Source organism: Malus sylvestris, chromosome 7 (assembly GCF_916048215.2).
Source record: "Malus sylvestris chromosome 7, drMalSylv7.2, whole genome shotgun sequence".
NCBI classification, from domain to species: domain Eukaryota; kingdom Viridiplantae; phylum Streptophyta; class Magnoliopsida; order Rosales; family Rosaceae; genus Malus; species Malus sylvestris.
Window position 1 is genome coordinate 6,886,339 of NC_062266.1, and position 19,088 is coordinate 6,905,426.

General features: G+C 41.3%; 2 protein-coding genes and 1 long non-coding RNA gene across 9 annotated transcripts in view; 1 reads left to right on the forward strand and 2 right to left on the reverse strand.

The window, feature by feature from the left end:
• Positions 1-3,833: 3,833 nt before the first annotated feature.
• The window catches only part of LOC126628289 (uncharacterized), a 99,293-nt gene continuing 84,038 nt past the window's right edge, over positions 3,834-19,088 (reverse strand). For 3 of the 5 annotated variants that reach the window (XM_050297924.1, XM_050297922.1, XM_050297923.1), the window contains one exon: positions 3,834-6,416. In XM_050297924.1, the coding sequence (XP_050153881.1) occupies positions 3,927-4,601 (675 nt within the window). In that variant the 5' untranslated portion in view covers positions 4,602-6,416 and the 3' untranslated portion in view covers positions 3,834-3,926. Of the gene's footprint in view, positions 6,856-19,088 lie in introns of all 5 variants that reach the window. The other 2 variants (XM_050297926.1, XM_050297925.1) reach the window with 2 other exon arrangements.
• On the reverse strand, positions 8,925-18,137 carry LOC126628295 (transcriptional activator DEMETER-like). Its single transcript, XM_050297942.1, has 19 exons — positions 17,260-18,137; positions 15,310-17,109; positions 14,873-15,226; positions 14,095-14,185; positions 12,577-13,996; positions 12,368-12,447; positions 12,184-12,268; positions 11,998-12,089; positions 11,855-11,923; positions 11,686-11,722; positions 11,513-11,595; positions 10,766-11,203; positions 10,393-10,429; positions 10,259-10,316; positions 9,914-10,053; positions 9,761-9,826; positions 9,461-9,575; positions 9,337-9,375; positions 8,925-9,068 (listed from the first exon to the last, which is right to left on the reverse strand). Exons 1-19 carry the CDS (start codon positions 17,981-17,983, stop codon positions 8,947-8,949), a joined length of 5,850 nt encoding a protein of 1,949 aa, XP_050153899.1. The 5' UTR covers positions 17,984-18,137; the 3' UTR covers positions 8,925-8,946.
• On the forward strand, positions 11,071-14,746 carry LOC126628301 (uncharacterized). Of its 3 annotated transcripts, XR_007625356.1 has the most exons (4): positions 11,079-11,217; positions 13,028-13,653; positions 13,803-14,121; positions 14,491-14,746. It is a non-coding gene; the product is annotated as an uncharacterized LOC126628301 (long non-coding RNA). The 3 variants fall into 3 exon arrangements; XR_007625357.1 differs by having other exon boundaries at positions 11,071-11,217; positions 13,033-14,121; XR_007625355.1 differs by having other exon boundaries at positions 13,028-14,121.

The window sequence follows — 19,088 nt, forward strand, 5'->3', positions numbered from 1 at the left end:
CCTGTAACTTTGTGGGAAAAGGCTTTGTTGTTGTTGTTGTTGTAAATTATTTGAAGCTTTCAGACCTTTGTACCGATCGAGGTTCTGTATGATTTGAATATTACCTGTAACTTTGCTCATACACTTGACGACCTCAGATCTCTAAGATTTAGAATAAAAGCGAAAGTTTGGTAGCTTTTTGAGTATTTCAATTGAGAAATGTTGTCTAGAATTTTTCTTCTGCGATATGTAAATGACAGGCATTAGGATATGTTTCTGTATTATACATTCATTCTTTATTGCTTCATTTAATCTATGTTTGTCCATTCACACATCCATACATGCAAATTTTCTTTTTGTTGATTATCACAGAAGAGTTTTTATTTATTTTTATTTTTTTTCATTTGGGCAGTGATAATGTTGAACTCCGCCTATGTCTTACATGGCCGGTCCCAAGCCCGGATAAAGGAGGAGGGGGAGGGCGTCAGGTAGTCGACAGCCGGCACTCCATGATCACGTCGAATCCTTATGAAAATGAATCCAGAACAAAATCGCGCTAAAGCTAGGGCGTCACCCGTAAGTGGCGCGCTGTGTGGCCTGAGCATAGTGATAAGTGAGCAAGGGTCGTTGTATCTCCATCGGCACCCGGATGCAGTGTTAAATGAGCAAGGGGGCCATAGAAACTTCTTTTCGAACGACTCCACTCAAAGTTGTTTGGGAGCATATGCTCCTATCAACTTTACCCGGGACACACAAAAGAAGTACTTTGATCCTATTAGACGGGGGAGGGTGAAGAAGCTAGGACAGAAGGGTAGAGTTCAAGAGAGCAAAATGCGTTTAGGAACGTGGAATATAGGAACCTTAACGGGAAAATCTATGGAAGTAGTGGAAGTTATGGTGAGGAGAAGGATAAATATTATGTGCCTACAAGAAACTAAGTGGGTTGGTAGTAAGGCAAAGGATCTAGAAAACTCAGGGTTTAAACTTTGGTATTCGGGCACAAATAGAACGAGAAACGGTGTTGGCATCATCATGGACAAGACCTTGGTACAAGATGTTGTAGATGTCAAGAGGGTAGGAGATAGAATCATGGCAATCAAGATTGTAATAGGACAAGAACTTATCAATGTGATTAGTGCGTACGCACCTCAAGTAGGGTTGGATACGAGTTCGAAGGAGAAATTTTGGGAAGATCTTGGAGACTTGGTGCAAGGAATTGCTCAGACGGAGAAGTTATTTATAGGAGGAGATTTAAATGGACACGTGGGCAGGGAGACAGGCAACTATGGAGGTTTTCATGGTGGCCATGGTTTTGGGGAGAGAAACGAGGATGGGGAAGCTATCTTGGATTTTGCAATGACATATGATCTCTTCTTAGCCAACACCTTCTTTAAGAAGAGAGAAGAACATGTGATCACCTACAAGAGTGGGTCGTCAAAAACACAAATAGATTTTCTTCTAATGAGGAAAGGGGATCGTATAACTTGTAAGGATTGCAAAGTTATACCAGGAGAGAGCGTGGCTAATCAACATCGCTTGTTGGTGATGGATGTACATATCAAAAGAGTAAGACAAAAGAACAAGACTTGGAAGTGCCCAAGGACTAGATGGTGGAATCTAAAAGAAGAAAAACAAGTCATTTTCAAAGAGAAGGTAATCACCCAATGTGTGTGGGATAGAGAGGGGGAAGCTAGCCAAATGTGGGATTCCATGGCTAGTTGTATCCGAAAAGTAGCAAAAGAGGTATTAGGAGAGTCCAAGGGCTTTGCCCCACACCAAAAGGAATCTTGGTGGTGGAATGAGGAGGTACAAACAAAGGTGAAGGCTAAGAAGGAATGTTGTAAAGCCTTATACAAGGAGAGGACCGATGAAAATGGTGAAAGGTATAGAAAAGCGAAGCAAGAGGCGAAAAAAGCTGTCAGAGAAGCTAAGTTAGCGGCTTACGACGATATGTATAAACGACTAGATACCAAAGAAGGAGAGTTGGATATCTATAAACTATCTAGAGCAAGGGAAAAGAAGACAAGGGACCTAAACCAAGTGAGGTGCATCAAGGATGAGGATGGAAAGGTTCTTGCTATAGAGAACGCGGTTAAAGACAGATGGAGAGGTTATTTTCATAATCTTTTCAATGAAGGACATGAAATGAGTGATTCTTTAGGGGAGTTGAGTAACTCAGAAGAGTGTAGAAACTACTCTTTTTATCGTCGAATCCGGAAGGAAGAAGTGGTTGTAGCTTTGAAGAAGATGAAGCATAAAAAAGCAATAGGCCCAGACAATATACCAATCGAAGTGTGGAAACTTTTGGGAGAGACAGGTATAACATGGCTCACTGACCTTTTCAATAGGATTTTGAAAACGAAGAAGATGCCAAATGAGTGGCGAACGAGCACTTTGGTGCCTATCTACAAGAATAAGGGCGACGTACAAAATTGCATGAACTATAGGGGTATTAAGCTAATGAGTCATACAATGAAGCTCTGGGAGAGAGTCATTGAGCATAGATTGAGGCAAGAGACACGGGTTTCGGACAACCAATTCGGGTTCATGCCAGGGCGCTCAACCATGGAGGCAATCTATCTCTTACGAAGATTGATGGAAAGATATAGAGATGGGAAAAAGGATTTACACATGGTCTTTATAGATTTGGAAAAAGCGTATGATAGGGTCCCAAGAGACATTCTTTGGAGGATTTTAGAGAAGAAAGGAGTACGAGTAGCATATATCCAAGCTATAAAGGATATGTATGAAGGAGCAAAGACTGCCGTAAGAACTCATGAAGGACAAACCGAAAGCTTTCCCATAACTGTAGGATTACATCAAGGCTCATCCTTAAGTCCTTACCTTTTTGCGTTGGTAATGGATGAGTTAACAGGACATATTCAAGATGATATTCCTTGGTGTATGCTTTTCGCAGACGATATAGTGTTGATAGATGAAACTCAGGAAGGGGTAAATGCAAAGCTTAACCTTTGGAGAGAAGTGTTGGAATCTAAAGGTCTTCGCCTAAGCCGATCAAAGACAGAATATATGGAGTGCAAGTTCAGTGCAAATGGAGGCCAAAACGAGTTAGGGGTGAGGATCGGAGATCAAGAAATACCAAAAAGCGACCGTTTTCGTTACCTAGGATCTATCTTGCAAAAGAACGGAGAATTAGATGGAGATCTCAACCATAGAATACAAGCTGGATGGATGAAGTGGAAGAGTGCATCCGGCGTGTTGTGTGACCGCCGTATGCCATTGAAGCTCAAGGGAAAATTTTATAAGACGGCAATAAGGCCGGCGATGCTGTATGGCACAGAATGTTGGGCGGTGAAACATCAACACGTACACAAAATGGGTGTAGCGGAGATGAGGATGCTTCGTTGGATGTGTGGGCACACGAGAAAGGATAAGATTAGGAATGAGGATATCCGGGGTAAAGTAGGAGTAGCCGAAATTGAAGGAAAGATGAGAGAAAATCGGTTACGGTGGTTTGGACATGTGCAAAGAAGGCCTACTGACGCTCCGATTAGAAGATGCGACTATGGGACAGAGGTTCAGGGCCGAAGGGGCAGAGGAAGACCTAGGAAAACTTTGGAAGAGACTCTAAGAAAAGACTTAGAGTACTTGGATCTAACGAAGGACATGACACAGGATCGAGCACAATGGCGTTCTAAGATTCATATAGCCGATCCCACTCAGTGACTTGGATTTTCCAAGTCTCCAACCGAGAAGTTTTCCTCACTCGGGAAATTAAGGGAACACTACCCCAACCTACATGCTCCACTCAGAAAGCTTCAACATACAAGCTTCAACAAAAGAAAATTCAAAGAACTTAGTGAAGAAGGCTTTGGTGTATTTAACACAATACGTTGAAATGAAGGAAAGCTTATTTATTGATATCCCCGATCAGCTACAAATATGTACATATACATGAGTCAAAATAAACACACAAGACGGAGCCTTCACAAAGGTTGCTTAGGAGAAGTCTCAGCAGTCGGTAGAGCCCCAGAAAGAGAAGGCACCGGAAGGGGATCATTTGGAGCCTCAGTACTGGACAGAACCCTAGAAGGAGGAGGCATCAGAGGTTGATCATTCGGAGCTTCATTACGCGGTACAGCCCCAGAAGACGAAGGCAATAAATGCCTTTGGAACAAACCCACAAATCTCTGATGATCAAGTAAAACCTGACCATCAGTTTCCTTCATCTGGTCAAGCTTCCTCTTCATGTTTGTAGCATAGTCATGTGCGAGCCGGTGCAACTGTTTATTCTCATGCTTGAGCCCTCTAATCTCCTGTTTGAGACTCATCACTTCAGCCGCCAAGGATTCAACTTGGCGGGTTCGAGCAAATAGGCGTTGGGCCATATTAAACACAGAACCTGCACACTGAACACTGAGAGCCAGCGAATCCTTAACAGCTAATTCATCAGACCGTTTGGAAAGTAGTCTGTTATCTTTGGGAGTGAGAAGGTTCCTGGCCACCACCGCAGCGGTCATATCATTCTTCATCACGGAATCCCCAACGGTAAGAGGACCAGTAGGGGAGACGAAGGATGGGCGCCATATGTTGTCTGGAGAAGGCGGGGCTGCCTCTTCAACAAGGTTCAAGTCAAAACGACGGTCGGAGGGGCCAGACATTTTCAAAGGTGTTGAAGAGAGAAGAGGTCGGACAAATCAAGATCTTAGAAGTGCAAGAATGAAGCTTCTACTGGTGGAGATTCAAGTGTGCTTTGGAACTTAATGCCAGCCTCTATAAAAATCTGCACTCGACGGAGCTTCAGAAATCGAAGAGGCGCCTGCTCAGAAATCGAAGAGGCGTTTGCTTTCTCAAAAGTTGGGCTGCTCAAAGACCACGAAGGCCGATCTCAGAAATCGAAGAGGCGCTCGCTTTCTCAAAAGCTGGGCTCCCCAGAGACCACGAGGGCCGATCTCAGAAATCGAAGAGGCACCTACTTTTCCAGCCTTGTCAGCACCCGTCACACGCACACTCAGCTTTGCAGAAATTATGGGCATTCTGTCGAAGACTTCTGGGGAAGTAGAAAACACATGAATCTTACTGTTCAATCACCCACTTCCCACACGCAACAATAGCTCATGGGTACCACAGATAACTTTGCCAAAGTTCTCTGCCAAAGTTGAGCACGTGAAGCTTGCAGCTCCCACTACATCGCTCTGACCAAGAAGGGTAAAAGAATAGCAAAGAAACAGCACTAACAAAGTTTAGACCCATAAATTTTGAAGGTCTAGCTACCATATTATTACCCACAAGGGTAAAGGAACAGTACCACTGTTGGATAATTGGAAAGTCCCTGTGTGTCAACCTCTGTGCTTCGTGGCAAGGTAGACTAGCAAACATGCCCAACCTTTACTCACATTCGAGAAAACACTCCCAATAAGATTGCTTGCTCCAAAATCGAAGAGGCACCGTCCTCCGAATCTCGAGAGCCAGACTCCCAACATGACTACTTTCTTAAAAATCGAAGAGAGGGTAAAGGAACAGTACCATTGCTGGATAATTGGAAAGTCCCTGTGTGTCAACCTCTGTGCTTCGTGGCAAGGTAGACTAGCAAACATGCCCAACCTTTACTCACATTCGAGAAAACACTCCCAACAAGATTGCTTGCTCCAAAATCGAAGAGGCACCGCCCTCCGAATCTCGAGAGCCAGACTCCCAACGTGATTACTTTCTCAAAAATCGAAGAGACACTGCTCCCCGAATCTTCGAGAGCCAGACCCCCAGCATGATTGCTTTCTCAAAAATCGATGAGGCATCGTTCTCCGAATCAATCGAAGAGGCGCTCGCTTTCTCAAAAGCTGGGCTGCTCAGAGACCACGAGGGCCGATCTCAGAAATCGAAGAGGCACCTACTTTTCTAGCCTTGTCAGCACCTGTCACACGCACACTCAGCTTTGCAGAAATTATGGGCATTCTGTCGAAGACTTCTGGTGAAGTAGAAAGCACATGAATCTTACTGTTCAATCACCCACTTCCCACACGCAACAATAGCTCATGGGTACCACAGATAACTTTGCCAAAGTTCTCTGCCAAAGTTGAGCACGTGAAGCTTGCAGCTCCCACTACATCGCTCTGACCAAGAAAGGTAAAAGAATAGCAAAGAAACAGCACTAACAAAGTTTAGACACATAAATTTTGAAGGTCTAGCTACCATATTATTACCCACAAGGGTAAAGGAACAGTACCACGACTGGATAATTGGAAAGTCCCTGTGTGTCAACCTCTGTGCTTCGTGGCAAGGTAGACTAGCAAACATGCCCAACCTTTACTCACTTTCGAGAAAACACTCCCAACAAGATTGCTTGCTCCAAAATCGAAGAGGCACCGTCCTCCGAATCTCGAGAGCCAGACTCCCAACATGACTACTTTCTCAAAAGCGAAGAGAGGGTAAAGGAACAGTACCATTGCTGGATAATTGGAAAGTCCCTGTGTGTCAACCTTTGTGCTTCGTGGCAAGGTAGACTAGCAAACATGCCCAACCTTTACTCACATTCGAGACAACACTCCCAACAGGATTGCTTGCTCCAAAATCGAAGAGGCACCGCCCTCCGAATCTCGAGAGCCAGACTCCCAACATGATTACTTCCTCAAAAATCGAAGAGACACTGCTCTACGAATCTCGAGAGCCAGACCCCCAGCATGATTGCTTTCTCAAAAATCGAAGAGGCATCGTTCTCCGAATCTCGAGAGCCAGATACCACAGACCACTTTTTCAAAGTGCTCTGACAGAGTTAAAACATGTGAAACTGGCAGCTCCCACTACCGTGCTATGACCAAGCAGGGTAAAGGAATAGCATTACTACTTGTTGTTAGGGAGACTCCTATATATGTCGACCTCCATCCCCAACGGACAGGCAGACCTGCAAAAATGCTCACCCTTCATCATATCTGAGAGGGCACTCCCAACGAAGCCTTTCGAAATATTCAGCTTTCTTTCCCCCGGATAATACCTCTGCAAACAAGCTATACTAGAGCAAGAATATCTCATATCATCAGGGTTAAAAGCAAGAGTATCCCATATCATGCTTTTTCCCTGTCTTTTCCTTTGGCCTTGTTTTTACCTGCAAGACAAGGAGAAAGAGAGCAATCAGTCAGCACTTGGAATCAAGCTTCCAGCCAGGAACTGACTGCCTGGAACCCCTTACCTGATTACTTACCTGGCATTGCTCTCGAGTACTCATCTTCAACATCTTATGTTTCCAGGGAAGATTCCGCATCTGCTTGAGGAACAGATAGGGCAAGTGCGAAGGATACAAGGAAGCATGTGGAGACAAGCGTAACAGCACGCGTGCCGATACATCCATTACTCTGTCAAAAGCAAAAGTATCCCATATCAGCAGGGTGGAACGTACTCTAGATTTGATGGACTTGTTTTGACCCTCAAATTCTTCAGTCGGCCTTATACTCTGGAGGAAACCAGAAAACCCTCCAGCTCAGTTCAAGAATAAGCCTGTGGAAAGTTACTTCTTCAAAAGCAAAAGTATCTCATATCATCTCTTCTCATTTTTCTTCTCTTTATCCTTCATGCTGCTGCAAGATGGGGAGAAGGTGAACAATCAGTCGGAGCTCTGATTGCTTACCTTGTCTGTCACCTCTTTCAGCAGACCCCCTAGCTCGGCGACTTGGGGGACTCCTACTACATGGTTTGTATCGCGCTTGACCAAGCCTGAGACTACAAGTAAGCTTCAAGTGAAATTGATACATTACCTTGTGCATCTCCACCAGTTAAAGATACCACCCCTGGATGGAGGAAGAGTACTTCCAGAGAAGATGCCACATCTACCTATGAGACAGATAAGGCAAGTCAAGACGACACCACACTCCGATACTTAGAAGTTTCGTGATTACGAGATCATTCTCCCACAATATTTCCTAATGTCATTTGTACTAAATCATTCACTTGTACTCACTAAAGGAGAGCTTGAACCTATGTACTTGTGTAAACCCTTCACAATTAATGAGAACTCTTCTATTCCGTGGACGTAGCCAATCTGGGTGAACCACGTACATCTTGTGTTTGCTTTCCTATCTCTATCCATTTATATACTTATCCACACTAATGACCGGAGCAATCTAGCGAAGATCACAAAAAGCGACCGTTTTCGCTACCTAGGATCTATCTTGCAAGAGAACGGAGAATTAGATGGAGATCTCAACCATAGAATACGAGCTGGATGGATGAAGTGTAAGAGTGCATCCGGCGTGTTGTGTGACCGTCGTAGGCCACTGAAGCTCAAGGGAAAATTTTATAGGACGGCAATAAGGCCAGCGATGTTGTATGGCACAGAATGTTGGGCGGTGAAGCATCAACACGTACACAAAATGGGTGTAGCGGAGATGAGGATGCTTCGTGGGATGTGTGGGCACACGAGAAAGGATAAGATTGGGAATGAGGATATCCGAGGTAAAGTAGGAGTAGCCGAAATTGTAGGAAAGATGAGAGAAAATCGGCTCCGATGATTTGGACATGTGCAAAGAAGGCCGACTGACGCTCCGGTTCGAAGATGTGACTATGGGACAGAGGTTCAGGGCCAAAGGGGTAGAGGAAGACCTAGGAAAACTTTGGAAGAGACTCTAAGAAAAGACTTAGAGTACTTGGATCTAACGGAGGACATGACACAAAACCGAGCGCAATGGCATTCTAGGATTCATATAGCCGACCCCACTTAGTGGGAAAAGGCTTTGTTGTTGTTGTTGTTGTTGGGCAGTGATAATGTTGCATTGATTTGGAAGGATTGCTCCTTTTTGGGCATTTATTGAAAAAAATAGTAATGTACATACAGACTACTATCTGATCATGAATCTCACATATTGCACATGATACTTGCTATCAGCTGCTGCCTGGCATATAATGAATGCTTATTCTGGAGGAAGAATAATTGAAAGCAATAGAATTTGTTAGTCATTGTTCTTCTCACACAGTCAGTAGGCTTCTGTACGTCTGATGAAAATCTTCGTTGCACAGTGGTCAGTGCTGTTTGTTCCCTTCATTTTGTGTCCTGGTCAACTTACTTGCAGGAAAATGCAGTCTGGGCATTAAGGGTCGCGGTGCTCTTGTTTTTCTTTCAAATCCCCTCACACACACATATCCTGCATATAAGTCAATCAGTCAATATGTAAGCTTGTTTGTCACTTTGCACTATCAATGATTTGTCCTTTACATAAAAAATTACAAATCAGTTTAAAGTTTATCATGTACATTTTTCTTTTTCTTAAACCGTTGGTATGTATACCTTTGTTATATAACTAGTCCCGAGAAGTTAAATTCATAATCTTGTGTTATATTCTTATTTCTGTACTATGTTCCTATATAGTTATCCGCAAACTAATATGAAGAACTGAAGTGAGTATTACATACCTCTCCAAAAGCAGTATTGAATTCCCTCTGTTGATAGACCTGGTAGACATAAATATTTCAATGTAAGTATACATTTTTAACTGGGATGTGAATGCAGTGACCCTGGTATCTTAATTTCTCTTGCCTCTGAATATTGTTGATACAGAAGTTCCAAAGCATACAGTCCGTCTTGGCAAATTCCATATCCACCCCCTTGGAACATCAATTGGGTTGTGACTAGACTCATGATCTGCGAACATCTGCATTGTGATAGAATTTTGTTTGTAAATCTAGAAATTAATGGCTCTAATATTCTGGCTTACCAAAAGTGGAGGAGTACAGGATCATGGTTAAGTTAATGTGCACAGGCTATACTTGCTGGACTGCTATTAACTTTGTCCAGATTCTGCACATTAGATAAAATTGAACGAGGAATATCACTTGCCTCATTAACTTGGAAATATGTGCCGTTGAGTGGAAAGCTCCCTCTCATTGCTGTTCTACAAGGTATCTGTGACAAGTTGAATGATATTTCAGTATAAAACTGCATGTAGGTTCGTTTTTTGTTTGACATATTACCACAATCAATTTTCCTCACCAGAATCGTCCCTCTGACTGTTTGTGACCTTTCTTCTCTTATACTATTGCATGAAAAACATGTCTTCTCATTGCACAATTTGTGTTGGTCTTCGGAGCCACACCTGCTTTCTGGTGGTTGAATTGAATTTGCAGTCTCACCTGGTATAAATAAAATAAATGTATCCCTTAGTAAGATGTACAATATTTTCAACTTCATACATCCGATGTCAAATTTAGCTAGCTCTAGGCCATCCATGCATCTGTATTCTAAGTTCTAACTTTGTTTAGTGAATCAAATGCATTAAACTTGAATAGTCTCAAGATTCTCAACAGTGTATCCAGTTCTTTTATGTCTGGAGCTTACCTGGTGTCCATATAGAAAGAAGGTAAGGGCTTGGATCATCTGGTTCCCGTCTGTCCATCTGTAAAGTTGAATAGTGATTAATTGAGAATAATAATGCTTATGTATTGTTGATATAATATATAATTTTAACCTACCCCTTTTAAGAGTGGATGTGAATCTGGTAGTTCATACCTGCATTATACCAGCACAGAATGTATAAGTGTGTTAGAGAAGTTACACTTATGTCTGTTTACACATGCTTGATATGGGTATGTGTGCCAAAACTCGGAACATACTGGCTCCTAGGCAGAGATTTGTTTAAAATTCAGCGAATTCAAAATTTAGACACCTAAGTTTGTTTTCCTAGATTGAATATGCTGTGGTTTCGTTATAAATGATCAATCAGAGATATTAGGAAAATTTAGTGCAAACCTTCAAAGTAGACTTTGGCCCTACAATATTTCAGTTTGTGTTCAGTGTTTTGCTAAGAATATGTGGGTTTGTGACTATGGGATGAAATGTACTTACACTTGGTGCTCTGTTCGTAGTCGACTGACATTCTTTAGCTTGGGTGTAGGAATAAAAGCAGCTTCTGAAGTCAAGGCAACTAAAGCCTTGGACATGTCACCTTCTTGGAGCTCCATCTTCTCTTGCATATAGTTCTGTAATGTCGATGTGAACTGTTCCATGTTGAGTTTGATGGTTGGAATCTCGTCAGGATCCTCATAGAACAAGTCTTCAATGTCACTTTGTGATAGCTCAGTGAACTCTTGTTCTGGCGATGCTGGTTCTTCGATGATCGGTTCACAGTTGTTAATCTCAGCACCTGCTATCTGGAATGAGTTGATTTCTGGTGGAGGCAGTGACATGGGGGTGACAGCTAATGTAGGGTTTATCTCGGCTGCAATTGGAACACTTGAACTCACAATGCTCTTCTCTTCTGGACCTGGCAGGGCAAGCCTAGCACTGCACCAAACATGGTTGGTATCAATTTGATTAATACATTCTTATTTCATGAGTTTCATAATAATATAATTGTAATTTTCTTTTACTTATCCTAATTGTTCCGCAGAGTGAAACATAGAGTAATTTATACAACTACAAGTCTCCATGTAACTATCTACTATTCTTAGTTCCTTAGACTTCTGATTATTATTTAATCGATCCTGAATCCCGTGTCTCAAGATATCTGGAGATCCTCATGACTTGCTTCAATGTATTTTTTCCTGCACAGTGGCAGCAATACGTGTAACTATCAGAGTTTATTGCTCAAACCTTGCAAAAGCACTTGCGAAGTGTCTGCATTCTCCTCTCATTGGACATGCATTGCAATTTGGTTTACTCTTTGTGCAGAAAACCTGCATACAGATCAAAATATGAGGCTTTATTTTATTTTTGATTAATCACATCTAATTTAATATTTCTAACTAATGAAACAGCATGCATACCTTTCCAAATGTAATCATCTGGTAGTGCAGCTCATAACTGTGATTCAATAGTCATTGGGTTATCAGTAAAAGCGTAAGTCCAATAATTAAAAAAAAAATACATGAAATTTTGGACATGAAAGTAGTGCTCTGAAATTAATATGAAATGTTTATGGATCTATGAGCTTACAGCGTTAGTTGGTCAAGTTTGCATAATCTTGGCCATAGATACTTTTGAATTGACTCCAGCATTGGGTACCTAGAGAAGTATATGGTTAGCATTTGCAAGTATTGGAAATGTAATCATTCAGTTGGCACAATATCGTTTCTTACATTTCTAGGAGGTGTAACTGAAGCGATTCAGGTAAGGGTTGGAGGGGGACCCATCCCAGTCTTACTGCTATCCTTCCAACATTAGTGTCAACCTATATGGAGTGAATAAGAGATAATTTCGTTGATTGTAACATGTTCCGAGACTACTATAACCAAATTACTAATTAGCAGTCACATCTTTGTTACCGGGAAAGCAAGGTGGTGAAGTGTTAAAAGCCGGACGCATTCCACACTTTTCAATCCCAATCCTTGTATGCTTAATAGATAATCCCTGCGGAAAATTCATTTGTGTAACTAGGTATAAACTTGCTGACATTGCAGTGCATTATTCTTATAATTTCTTGTTATATAATTGTGTGGAATGGCTTACTTTGCTTTATCAGGAGGAACATCTCTTAACCATTCCAGATCGATGCTTCCATGTTCTCTAACCAGTCGGTTTAGGAATTCCTACAAAATTTTTGCAACCAGTCTTATCATGAATGATAGTCTAAACCTGTCCACTGTTGCTATTCTGGTAAAAATTGAAGTGCATTTAACAAACATGAAGTCTGACACTGAACCCTAATAGTAGAGCACCTGGATCCGTTCCGCTAGCATGATGTTCATCCCTCGCTCCTTGATTGCCTCAGAAATTTCTTTTACATTAGCATTTTTTAGTGCTTCATAGTCCAGTGAGTCCGTTGCGTCTTTATTTCTTTCCTTTTTCCTACCATTGGCCTGCACCTGCTTTCTCAGGATGTCCCAGTTAACATCGTTCTTTTTCTCACTGTCGGCCTTTCCTTTTCTTCTTTTTGAAGATTTTTTACTTGTCTCTTTTTGCGACTGACTATATGAATATAGTTGCTCCTGTACATTTGAATCAATTGATTGATTTTTCATGTGTATTTGCCTACCGTCAACGACGTTGAAAGATTTTTTACTGAGATCACCGACATTTTCGACATGCTGCATGCTAACACTCTTATTTCTCTGAAGTGATTCAGCATGTTTTTCAGGCTCTCTGACTGACGTGCTTTCTAATTGGAAGGTTAGGTTCCCCTTTCGTTGATGACTGTAGTTGGAAGGATTATGCCCAGTGCTTGGCCTTGTTTCAGAACTGTTTTTCAGGTCTATTGAGTGCTGTCTGAACAATGCATACGGGTCCACTGGTGGCATTTCTTGAGATCTCCTAAGACCATTCTGTTGCATAGAGGAATTAACAACACTTCCTAACAGTTCTTCATTTCTTAAGTTCTTGTACTTGTCATGTTCAATATTGAACCTGGAAGCAGTTGAAGGCCAAGAGGATATGCTGTCCTCACTGAAATTTCCAAATCTCCATGGCTCTGGCTCTCCAGAATTTGGGTACATGTGCAATTGATTGTTGCTGGAAGGAACAACTGGTACTTGGATATTTTCATCATCAAGATTGATTGGATTTGTGAAAGAACTGCCAGTGAGATGATTGATTTTGTCTAATCGTGTCTTTATCTGTGAATATTCCATTTGCGCATTCTTGGATCCATCATCTAATAGTGAGCTTCCATTCACTTGACGGTAAAAGTCCTGAAACATGGTCGCTTTCTCCATTTGTTGATACGTTGAAATGGAAATGGGAATCTTGTTGGGCTGGCATCCAGTGATAGGATCTTCTGTTTCCAAGTTGGACACTTGGTATGATCTGATTCCTACAGCTCCTTGAGTGACTGAGGATTCAATAGAATCTTGAGACGATACAAATTCTTCCTCAAAACATTGGCTATGTGCCTCATCTAAATTCCTTTCTGTCAATGAGTTCTCACCGTCTCTCTGATTTTCTGCAGATTCATGGAGTGTCCTAGAAATCTGGCAGTAGATTGGTTGACTTGATATATCTTTATGCCATTTGGTGGCATCATCTGGACTTGTCATTCGAACTTCTGGTTCTTTAACCAAGATGTTTGTTCCAACCTTGTGTGGAGCTTGGTGATTGCTTGACTGAAGCGGAAACCGTGCTGCCAATGACATGAAGGCAGAGCTACAAAAGACAGAAAGGAACAAAAGAAAAATTGTTCACCATAAGACATTCATATATGGGCTACCTGGTTGATCTTCAAGCCAAAATTATGAATGTACCTTGATAGATGGTCTGAAACATTCTGGGTAAGGAAAACTCCAATCACTGAGTCAACAACTGATCCCTTCCATTTTGAAAAACGTCTGTCTCCTGTTCATTATAATTTTTTATCAAGTGTTGATGTGCATGATATCTTATAACGACATATCCATAATTGAAGAAAATTATAATGAATTTACGTTTTTCTGGTATACATGAGAAGCAAAAAGTAATTCGTACCCCTGTTATCTAATTATGCAATCTTTCACAAACAAAAATGGTACTATCCTGGTTTTTTACATGTTTTATATGTAGTCAAGTTCGAGTTTTCTTGGTTGAGTTTACATCTTGCATTGACTTTCAAGTTGAATACTTTAGATTTTCGTGCTGAACTGGAAATGCATGTTGCGCTGCAGATTTCTATAAAATTAGCCAGAAATTGGTGCTGAAGGAGAAAACGAAAAAAAAGGTCACGCTAGCAAGTTTTCTGCAGTTAACATGTTCATAATTTTGTTAATCATATCATTATTTTTTGCATTTATCATCATTGTTGAAGTGTTTGATTTGATTTGATGCTATTAGAACCTCATTACATGGTTCCCTGATTTTAGACTTGAATTAGAAACATTCTGTGTTTGCCAGCATAACATACATGTAATTGTTGTTTTTTCATTAATTTTTTTCCTTCCTTATCAATAATTGTTTATGTGATGAGAAAGCTTGTGTATAAATCGTGTGTATAACATAGGCAACAATTCATGACAATCCAAATTAGGAATGAAATAGAAGGTATTTTACCTTGAACAAGGTGCATGCGTGCAATGAATGAGTCAACTCGTCCTTGGAAAACCTTTCTTTCGTCTTCCCAATACTTCTCCTTCTCATTATCAGTTCTTTCAACACCTTCGCTTCCCTCCTTGCCCATCAATAGATTCCATATCCTATTTGTTTCTGGGTCAAGCTCTACTCTCGGCCTCGACTTACGTTTCTTAATAATACCTTTAAAGGGAGCAATTGTACCATCTCCTTTGTAAGGAACAAGTGCATTCTCCTGCTCTAGAATTTCGCTGCAGCTTCCATTGAGGTTGAGACCATTAAATTGATGTATGATATCATCTATTGGTATTGTACTTTTTGTTCTTATTGGAAACCCTGCATCAAAATCAAGAGTGTCATTAAGTGAGTTGAAAGTAGTTACAGAGATGAATTCAGAGGTTCCTTATGATGGAAAGTACCAATTGCAATTGCAGAAGGTTGCTGGTAATCATACGAGGCATCCTTCTCTTGCGGGACTTGATCTGTACCTGATGAAATTTTCAATACAGTAGTTCCCCCAGCCTGCTTCTTTGCTGACATATTATCATGAGATACCAGCTTGGTTCCTAGCTGAAAGGATTTTTTAGAAGGTGATGAGGCTAGTTGGTTACATGTTTGACTTGTTGAATGGGTGGAAAAGCTAAGAACTTGAGTGGAACCTTGGCATGAATTTGATTTGGATGAGATTGGCCGATGTAGAAAACCATTCCCAGAAGTGATGGAGTAGGCATACCTGTCAGTCATAAACTTGCTGATCCCTTTGTTCTCCCTGTCAATCATTTTGTTATTTTCAAAGTAAGAACTCAGTATTGTATGGTTCTTCCATGCAAATCCATTTGAATTGAGATTATTTTCCCCTGTTCTATCAACTTTTCCCAGACACTTTTCAACTGCCGTAACTTTACTAGGCATATTACTGATGCTCAATTGTCCATTCTCAACTTTCTTCTTCTTACGACTTCCTGAACAATCTTTGCTGGGAGTGCCACTGCTTTTCTGAATTCTATCCAATTGAAGTATCTCTTGGAATGACAGTGAACTTGGTGGATTGTTGGTAAAACGACAAGGGTGCTCAGCAGTTTGAAAAAATTCCCTCTTGGATCCCCTTCCTTCACTTGGAAGGGAGAGAATTTTTAGTAAAGAATCACCCTGGTTGACATTTTCTTTAGTCTTCTGAAGGTTTTCACATCTAATCTCTGCTCGAATGACATCTTGGCCTATTCCTTCAGCATGGGTATGTTGCTGCACAGGAGTGTCTTCATCTCTGCATTTTCTCTGGCATAGATCAGAATTTGCAGTCTTTGTACGTCTCCTCATGACATGTGAGTTTTTCAGATGCATGTCTTTTGCTGTAGCAAGCAGGGATGCAGATGCTTGGCTTTCTGGCCGGAATGTATAGTTATTTGGCACAAGACTCATGGAAGGGATAGGGTTCCTCTTAGTGCTTGGGATATGCTTATCTACCATCAATTCGTTCAGTAGGACACTTCGCTCAGCTGCCTTTTCAGTCAAAACCTGGTTCGTTTCAGTGCCCGCATGTGTCCCTTGAGAGTCAAAATTCAAATCAAAAGTCCTCTTGTTCTCTTGCTGACCAATATCTCTGCATAGGTTTTCATCCACGGTCTTTTCCAAATCAAAATGCAAAACTCTTCTGCATGATTTTGCACTTTTTCCAGCAGTAGGGCCTGCTGTCTCCCGTGTTACCTCAGCCAATTGACTTGGGGATTCCTTTTGGACATTCTTTCTTGCATACTTCCTCTTTTCCAGTCGGGTCTCCTTGGACTCTGTATTCTTTGGAGTTGCAGGTTTTGGCGTCCTTTTGGGCTTACCCTCAACAATTACTTTCGGCCTGTGTTTTCTTCGCTTGGGTGGTTTCTGTTGGGGCGTCTTATTCAGATCAATCCCTCTGTCACCTCCCCTGCCAGACTCTTTGTTTTTGTCGTACTGTGTAGAAATGGCTGCAGATGACGACTCCACAATGTTCTGCAAGCGGCCATCACCATTTTTTTGAGTTGCTTCATCTTCTATAGACAAGACCTGCTTGCCTTTTTCCTTCCTAGCACTTTCGTCCGTCAAGGATTTCAGCATTGCAGAAAGCTGGTCGTTCTCCAAATTCTTGGCCTCATTTGTTGTGAATTGGAGTTGGCCGGCAACACCTGAGGCAGTGTCGCCTTCTGTACTTGGCAAGGAGTTTAGATCATAGCTTGGTAGGAAACCATCTGTGCAGAAAAGCAGTTTCTCTGTCAAGTTTATTATTTTTCTGTATTAATTTCTTCTCAGTTTTTCTTCAAAGTTTTTCGTTTCTTTCTATCAAGGAAATCAAATTAGAGCAGAATAAATAAATATCAGAACCGAGTTGAAATACTTACATTGACTTATCTGGGATGAACTGTCACCATTACTCAACAGGTTTGAGCTCAAACTTGAGCAGTGATTTTGGTTTCCGAATAACCAATGGAATGAGTTGGAATCTCGCCGACTGTTGTCAACTGGGAATGGAAAGTCCATAACCAAGGACCTGCTCATCATGTTACTTGAAGGATATGAAATGCTGCAATTTTGCTTGGTGAGCAAGTAACTTCCCAAGTTGTGTCCTTGGTTTCCCGATTGAGGATGCAACTTGGGAATTAGCGGCGTGTTTGCTGCTATGTCCACGCTTCTGCCCAGATTCATGTTTGCGGAGGCAACATAAGCTGCCTTATCATGCAGCAGTTGCGTCATTGGATTGTTGTTCCAACACGAGATGTCACCGTGCAACAACTGCGTGAATGAGCCTGCAGAGTGATTGATCATCAGATTTTCCTTAGCCAGACTTCCATCAGAACTATATTGCCCTCCATTTCTAAGTAGCTGTCCATTTGGGCTAACATCTTGGTTCATGCCATTGTAGTTGACACTGACCGGTACATGTTCCCTTGAAATTCCAGTTAGTTGTTGCTGCCAGTTTGCTCCTTGCAGGAGGTTCCTGCGGTGGTCGACTGGTATTGGATGATCCTTTGCCAGAATCAGCTTCTCTGGAGTCATGGGTACCCATGGATCCATGAACCGAAGATCGTCATCTTGGGGAACCGAAAATCCCCTTCCAAACTTCATCCTTGAGTCCCTTCAATTTACTAACTAACTCTCTTTCCACTTCCCTGTTTCATTGAATCCCTTTCCTCTTCTATATATAACCCTCTGGTGTCCCTCTAGCAGATTAAATTTTGCAGAAAATCGAAAATGTCCGATTTCTCAGCAAACCCCTCTACTGCCTGAAACACCCGGTGCGAAAACACTCAAATGCAAGTCCTCAGCTAACATGCAGTGCAGAATATAAATACACACATTGAAGAGAAAATCTTTCCTTGAGAGATAGGAAAATGCAGAGCAGCATCTCTGTGATTAATGCTCGAAATCACGCAAACGAGATATTTTTACAAGAAGTACGGCCAGCCATGTTTTGTGTCATGGAAAACATGGAAAACATGAACGACATAGAAAACGAATTAAAGCAGGAAAATGCAGAGTAACTGAGACATTACAATCTGTGTAAATTGACTTATTTAATTGTGGTTTAAATGGCAACAAATGATCATATCTTGAGAAAATCTTCTTGTGATACGAAATGAAATGGTAAAATGTGTTTCACTGCTGGCAGCTTAGCTTGCCGCCGGTCCGGCCGAGGGTTGGAGCCGGGTGACTTGGGGGTCAGTCAATGGCGGAAAATACAGTCAGTTTGCACAGCAACACAGGAGATATGTGTGTGTTTATATATAAGAGAGAGAGAGAGGGATGAAAATTAGTCTGGGCACTTCAGTCAATGGCGGAAACTGCTTTTGGTAGTTTGTTTCTTCAATTTAGTACGTTGCGTTGAATGTCGATGTGGTAAAGTTCAATGTAAACGGATGCCCAAGCGTTGTTACCATAACGATTTACATTTTTTTTTTTTTGTCAATTGAAAAATAATGACTTTTGACTTTTGCCTTGTAAATAGAACTAGAGGACCTCCCAAAACAAAAATTAAAGGGATCCAAAAGTTTTCCAAATTTCAGCTAAACCCAATCATACATACTGTTGTTCTCATCCCAGTATCTTATTTTTCCACTTACTTTTTAATAAAAAATTTATTTACAAATTTGCCTTTTGTACTGATAAAGACCTTAAAAGATATATAACAACAACAACAACAAAAAATAATAATAAGAATAAGTTAAACACG